A 7,139-nucleotide genomic window follows, 5' to 3' on the forward strand; every position below is an offset into this window, starting at 1 on the left:
ACATCAACTGTCGGCTGATGGAGGAGGAGAGTGGCGAGTGGGAGAGTGGGTTTTTGCTGCGTCTGATAAGACTGCATTCATGCTTCTCACAGTCTTGGGTAGAATACCACTGATCCTTGGCCAGTGGTATGTGGTGGCCAATGCCTCCGAGTCCGTACACATTTATTCGGGCAAGGTGGTACTTGCCACCACACCCAAGACTGTCTTCGCATCTTCCAGTGATGCTGGGGATCGTTCCCAGTGGAGGAAGATATGATTGACATTGTCAAGGGTGAGGTGGCGAGTGGTAATGTGGTCAGTGAGCATCTGTGTCTCAATGTCCCAATTAATCCAGATGCCCTCATGAGGGTTGATGAGGCAATATGATGAGGCAATATAAGGGAACCTTAACACTGTTGTTGGGCAAGGGGAACAGAGGACGTTCTGAACAACTCTGTTCTCCGAAGCAGTTGCATCTGGTTGATGTGACTGCATACAAATGTGTCCACAGACATGGTGACTACTGTATGATAGTAAGCATTATTGGCCCTTAACAGTAATATTCAGAAACAACACTGCCTCAAAAGGATATTGACCTAAGCAACACCAGTAGAAGCATATACTTTTCCTTGAACTTTTAAACGTTGCAAACGTGCAAAAACGCAATGATATATTTATGTGGCATTCAGTCCAATGCATAAAATATATCTGTGGCATTCAGTAGGCCAATGCTGTGGTATAGTGTAAGTTTAACCAAGTCTTTCTTTCTGTTCAATAGAAAGAACTTTATCAATCCCCTCTAGGATAAATGTGTTAATGTTTGTCCCTATAAAACAATAATGGTAAAAAAAAAAAAAACACAAAACATGACGGTAACTCTAAAGTCAAACTGTCCAATCTGAAGGCTCTACTTAATCACTCCCCCTACTCACTTCCACCAATGCAAAGCGAACAAAACTGAATATGGGAGGGCGTAGCCTAACTAGTTTGTGAACGACCCTGCGGCCGGTCCTCCACATAGACCCACGAGTCGCCACAAAGAAGCCCCTTAGCATCCAGCTGGAGTCGGGGTATGTTGCTTGGCAAGTCGAGGTTTCGACTTCTTTCCGACGTTGAGTCACAGTCGGCCCATAACTGCCCCAATCGTCAATCTTGTTTACGTTTTTCGACGGTTTGAGGCACAGTCGGCCACTCCCGTTGACAATCTTGTTTACGTTTTTCGACGTTTTGCGACACCTTCGACGTTGTACGATTAATTTAACAGAAAAGGGGAAGACCTGCAACTGTGAGTATTTATATCGTATTTTGTATTGTTTTTAGCAAATTCATATCCCTCGTCTAGTTACTTAACATATGTGTTTTGAAGTGTATATCTTGCTACCTGGCACATGTTTAGCAAAGTAAAAATCAAGTTTGTTATCAATAATTAATTTAACTTTTACAAAATGTCCTTTATTCCACAACGCTTTTCTCAACCTATCCCTCCTCCAAAGATGGCGAAATTTAACGACAAGGTAAACTTTATTTATTTATGTCTTTAGCCCTGCATCATCCCGTCTTGGTGGATACATCATGTTGTAGTATGTAGAGAGATATTGTTAATATCGATATATTGGTTGGCAAAACATTATAACCATGTGGAATGTGACTGATTCGTATTGCGGTTGTGCCCAAAGTCAGAAATGCATTTGTAGAAACCATTTTGTGTCTGTTTATGGATAATTCGCTATCTTGATTGTTTGATATGTTTTGCAACCTGCGAGCCAACGTTTAGTTATGGCAGAGCTTATGGGATAACCTCTTGTTAGGGATAATTGGTGATTGCTACTTTATGCATGGTTTGTTGTTGTTGATTCATTTACACAATTCTCAATTACCCAAAAACTAATTTCTCTTCTCTTCACCATCTGTACTCTACCGCCCTGTACTGTGATCTATCTACTCCAGTTCAGTCCGCACATTACAGTCCAGCAGACGGGTGTCAGACCTCCCCTGGAAAAGTGTGTCACCTGCTGTACATCCATCCACTGCCCATTCTGCAGTCCGGATAAATTCAAGCCTACCATAAGGAGTAGGGTCTGCAAACATTTGGAAGGACACCTATTACGAGCAGTCCAGCTCAAAGGTATTCCCTGATGTATTCCTTCCACTCGTCCCACTCTCAATTATGGAGTATGTATCGAAATACACCAAAATTAAAGCTTAGTATTGACGCTTTAACCTTTATTGTATAATGTCAATTGAAAGAGGATGGAGGTATGAAACAAATATAAGCAAAATGTCATTCACCACTGAAACATGAAAACAAACCAACATGTTGAAACAAAAACATTGCGGTTTGACTTGAAATACATTTATTTTCCAGACTACACCATCTACAAATGTAATTTGGAATGCTGGAAGAAGAGAGCACATTTTCACTGTCCCTCTTGTACACTGTTATTTGACCGGAGATTTAGATTATTAAAGCATATGGCAAAGTGTTTCGCTCAAGTTCTTGAAGTGGTGGATCAGGCTGCCACCATAAACAATTCAGACCATGAGGAGGATGTCAACATGGTTTTCAGTGGCCATATGGAGGAGGTCCAATGTAAGCAGGAAGCCACTGAGATCCAGGTTGACATGATGGACGATGTCCACAGTACTCGGGATAATACAGAGAACATTGTCCACATTAAAGAGGATGTCCACAGTAGTCGGGATAATACAGAGAACCAGGTCCACATTATAGAGGATTGTCAGAGTACTCGGGATGCTACAGAGAACCAGGTCCACATTATGGAGGATTGTCACAGTACTCGGGATGCTACAGAGAACCAGGTCCACATTGTGGAGGATGTCGGCAGTTCTCAGGAGGCAAAAGTGGCTACTGCGCAAGTGAGGCGGAGCAAGGTTGTGGTGTCTTGTCCCAGGTGTGCAATAGGGATCCTCAAAAAAAACTTGAATCTGCATCTTCTACGAAAACACTCTGAACATCACCGCATGGAAGTAACGTCAAAGTCGAATGTACGCAGTGAAGGTTTAGCTAGTGCCAAGCGTCGCTGCAGCAAAACAAGACAATCGTGTCAACACAAATCCATTGCCAAGTGGCACTCTTGCCAGGAGTGCCCTGCTGTCTTCCAAAAGGTCAGGTCCAGCCAGTACATCTCAGAGAACCAACCTATTCAAACCGGTACTCTGGAAAACACAGGTGTGTCAGAGGAAGATTTCACTGGCTATCCACCCGAAGGAGAAGACCTGAAAAAAATGGTTGAATATATTTCCCAACATAAGCGGCTTCCAACGACACTGCCAGATCACCTTAGAAAACACATGAGCGACTACCCTCGATCCTTCATACCAGAGGAAGAATTCTGCACTGTCTGCCCTGGGGCTGTTTCTCTAAGTCGTCCGATTGTGATAACGGAAAAGGCCAAGATTCTGACCATTGATGGCATTGTACAGGGTATGCCTTTCCTTATTTTCACTTTTGTGCAGTACAATGAAGTAATCTCTGTGTTAAATGATGTGGTAAAATGTAAATGGTTAACACCCTCTCCACTTCAAATCCCCAGATGTCTCTACATTTTGCAGGAAATGCGAGGACTGTGGCATGATTTACCGATATCAGGAGTTCACGGATGGAGTTCACAATTTCAATGATTATCTCCTCCTCGGACTACATTTCTGTTTGTTTTTGAGGTACCAGCTCCAGGTTAGCCTTTTATGTCATTAGTTAATACAATGCCCTGTGTATGTCTGCTAACTGAAATAGTTAATCATCCTGCATTTGTAAGACTAATCAGGCTGTTGGGAGCGCTGTCCAGGCCCTTGAACAACTGACGAAGACCAAGTTCCCTCCAGCTGATAGCGTGATGCACGGGTACCTTCATTTTGAAGCCATGTCCAGCCACAGCTATGATTTCAGCTGTGTGTGTTGCGGTGACCACCCCCCCATTGTGATAATGGACCTTCACAAAAAAGGGGCTTTTCATCAGACAGGTAAATAATTTCTTTTCATACAGTATAAATGCTTTTCCATGGTCACTCTCATTTATGCACTTGTGATCATCCTATGAAAATGTATTGCAGTGAGTGACCTCCAAAGCCCACCTGATGACTACAAAGGGGAAGTGAATATGGAGGACTTCTGGGATTCTGTTTCCAACGAACATATTGCCCTTGGTTTTTTGACAAGTAATCTACATATGTTGTATATTTGATATACATTACATGTTATTTTCTGAAGACCATGCACAGCAATATAATTTTTTGTATGGTGGCAAAAGTGTTGCATACTTTTTTTTATCTTTCAGGTATCCAAATGAATCCATACGCTGTTTCGCCCTCCTTTGATTGTTGGGCACCATGGATAGGTGAAAGAACCAGGAGGTCAGCAGTGGCGCTTAACACAGAGTTTCAGAAACTTCAAACCCCCAAGGTTCCAGGAGAAAATGCTGAGAGGACTTTGACCGAGGACCATCTCCTGAATGAGCTCCTGAATCAGGAGGTTTGTGCTGTGTGGATTCTTAAAGTCACTTCCTTTATAGACTGAGGTAAAATCAGGGAGGAGATGACTAAACCAGTTATTTCTCATGTAGGTTGAGGTTGTCAGAAAACTATGTGAAGAGTGTGACCTGGACCCGGGGGGATCAAGGATGGACCTCATCTTCAGATTGAAAGACGAGATGAAGACACCAGAGTCCTTTGAGAAGGTGTTCCAAAAAATATGGGGCGCATCAGGTTTGTGTATTGCAGTCTTTTTGACACATCACTATTATTGGGTTTTTCCAACCTATGTAATTTGTTCCTCCAACTGAACACAATCTGTTATCCCTGTAGGAGGTTGGGCGGCAATACTCTGTCCGTGTGGCATAGTCTACAGCTTGAAGGGGCTTCTTAGGGCAGGAAGCCCCAGAGATTTTGCTGACCTTTTGCTCTCTTGGGCACATGTGCCCAATAAAGTAGTTTATGACTTTTCAAGCGTGCTAGAAAGGCAGATGAACCTAAGGGCCCCGGAAAGCGTCCCCTTCGCTCCACATGAGGGAAGACTGGTGGCTCCGACCACACAAAACATCGGGGGGGCAAATGAAGGCAGCCTCAAAGTGAACCTAACATGGCTGACTGAAAAGAAGAACCCAGCGGATGAACGTTCCCATCCATTGACGGGCTCCTCAGAAAGCTACGCTCTAAGGGACACTTCAGAAGACTCGGGAAACGTCCTTAGCCGTGTCGGTCTTGCCCCTGAGCTGTCTGGTCGGATCAACACGCAAGTGGTCCAACAGTTTTTTTCTCAGATGAGGGAATGCAATTACTTTCTTACTCAGTCGTCGCCGTCGACAAACATATTTTTGTTACGTAACATTCTGCACCACAGAAATGTGAGGGTTAACGAGAGCAGCACAGGACACATTTAATTCTATCAAAATGACTGAAAGTGATGACTGTAAGAAGTTGCTCTCTTTTGGAGCAGTACTGTTATCTAGTATCTCAAACCCTCTCTGTGTGACTACATGCCTGCCTGACCAAACTCTGGCAATCCGAGTACTTGCTCCTCCCATTTCCCCTTATAAATAAACCAAGTTTGGTTTGACCTTGACCATAGTTTGTGTGTCGTCTGCATTCTCCATGGGAGCAGAAGAAGGACATTTATTTTGATGATGACGAGCGGCTTCAAAGCTATCCATTATCATACAGAGGATTCCTTGAAATCTTTTCAGTGTGGGAAGTTACTATAAATCCAATGTCCTACTTCTTTAGCTAGGTACATCAATGTACTAATAGCTGTCTAGATGGAAGATACTACAGATAAGCAACACATTGAGCTGTGTGATGGAGAAGCTGTTTGATGTCATGGTATATGTTGGCGAAGATGCTATTGCTCCATTTAATCTCTTTAAAAATAAGCAACGAAGACGTTGTCCACTTTTAGCTTAATGCATGTGTTGTGTGTAATATATAGAAATATAATTATTGTAATGTAATACAGAGAAACCGAGCAGTGGAGGAGCTTCCACTGCTTTCATTGTACTTCTTTAAAAATAATATACTTTTTTTTCATAAGAATGAAGCTAGAATTAGAAGCTCCTCAACTGCTGTTTCTCAAAGCAGTGGAGGATACAGAAATATTTGATGTTTTTAGAAAATGTAAAAACAAAAATTCCACCGATTTTAATGACATCGACAGGTCAAAGAATTAATCGTGGGGATTTCGACAATAGACTACACATTCTTAGAAAATCACAAGTTAAGTCAATTTGGAATCATGAATATTCAGATTCATCTGATCAACATCACTCGCATTATATATATATATATATATATATAATCAGTTGATGAAATAACAAACGGCATTCAACTAAAAATGCAGTAGGGGTATTTATTGATATAAAAAAAGCTTTTGGTAACAATCAGGCAAGTATACCTTGGATGGTTACGATATTATGGCTTTTAATCAAAACCTCTATTGAGAAAATGAATGGGATTTTAATTCCGGAACCACAATGTTGCGCTCAGGCCCGCCGCTCCCTATACGCAGAGTGCGTAGGGCACCAAGTACCCGGTGGGGGGGCTGCAAAAAAAATAAATAATGATCACATTATTGAATTACAAAAATATATAAATTAGTTATGAAGAGGCCCACCGTTGTTTTTCAAACAGGGCCGGTGCCCTGATTTTTCCATCACACTTCCCCCTTTGATTATTTGTAATCACAAAGTCATGCAACCCTTAAGGAATAAGAACGATCACTTGATCACAACATATGTTCGCAATCTATTATGTACAACCATGGGCTCCCAGTCCAGATATTTATACCACCATTCGCTTCTACGGAAGGTAGTACAAAATCAATTAACATCACCGGAAAAAACGATCACACACCATGGTACCCAATGAGATACATGGTCCAGGGCCGGTGTCCATTCTAAACTATGTCGATTCTGGCCTCATCTCTCCCCAGGCCAGAGACATTCTTTTGGGCCTGGTTCTGACATGAATGTGTGTGTAAAGGTGCGATACTAGCACTTCACCCTGGTTTCAGTGTTGGGGTGACAGCCAAGGGGCTTGAGTCAAATCTGACCATTAGAGTGAGTAGTAATGCCCTTTTGCAGTGGCTTGCGTGAATCCAGGTAGCACTCCTAGCTATTTTGCTGATGATGTGATCCACAGGATTTGGAATG

At 42.4% G+C, this 7,139-nt stretch overlaps 1 protein-coding gene across 3 annotated transcripts; it reads left to right on the forward strand.

Annotated features, from left to right (window-relative positions):
• Positions 1 to 948: 948 nt before the first annotated feature.
• LOC130388966 (uncharacterized) lies at positions 949 to 6,321 on the forward strand. Of its 3 annotated transcripts, XM_056598595.1 has the most exons (10): positions 949 to 1,264; positions 1,473 to 1,493; positions 1,927 to 2,104; positions 2,345 to 3,424; positions 3,534 to 3,673; positions 3,756 to 3,960; positions 4,051 to 4,155; positions 4,275 to 4,468; positions 4,560 to 4,701; positions 4,801 to 6,321. In XM_056598595.1, exons 2-10 carry the CDS (start codon positions 1,473 to 1,475, stop codon positions 5,373 to 5,375), a joined length of 2,640 nt encoding a protein of 879 aa, XP_056454570.1. In that variant the 5' UTR covers positions 949 to 1,264; the 3' UTR covers positions 5,376 to 6,321. The 3 variants fall into 3 exon arrangements, with proteins under 3 accessions (XP_056454570.1, XP_056454569.1, XP_056454571.1); XM_056598594.1 differs by lacking the exon at positions 949 to 1,264 and having other exon boundaries at positions 1,271 to 1,493; XM_056598596.1 differs by lacking the exon at positions 949 to 1,264 and having other exon boundaries at positions 1,271 to 1,493; positions 3,534 to 3,660; positions 4,801 to 6,319.
• The last annotated feature ends 818 nt before the right edge of the window (positions 6,322 to 7,139 follow it).

The sequence above is a fragment of the Gadus chalcogrammus genome, chromosome 9 (genome assembly GCF_026213295.1).
Source record: "Gadus chalcogrammus isolate NIFS_2021 chromosome 9, NIFS_Gcha_1.0, whole genome shotgun sequence".
NCBI lineage: Eukaryota > Metazoa > Chordata > Actinopteri > Gadiformes > Gadidae > Gadus > Gadus chalcogrammus.

What these genes read in the sequence shown, in the direction of transcription:
- LOC130388966 (XM_056598594.1), top strand. Translation starts at nt 1,425, where the DNA reads ATGTCCTTTATTCCACAACGCTTTTCTCAACCTATCCCTCCTCCAAAG. An exon ending in TGGCGAAATTTAACGACAAG is followed by an intron (nt 1,494 to 1,926) that starts GTAAACTTTATT and finishes TATCTACTCCAG; the next exon opens with TTCAGTCCGCACATTACAGT. An exon ending in CATTGATGGCATTGTACAGG is followed by an intron (nt 3,425 to 3,533) that starts GTATGCCTTTCC and finishes TCAAATCCCCAG; the next exon opens with ATGTCTCTACATTTTGCAGG.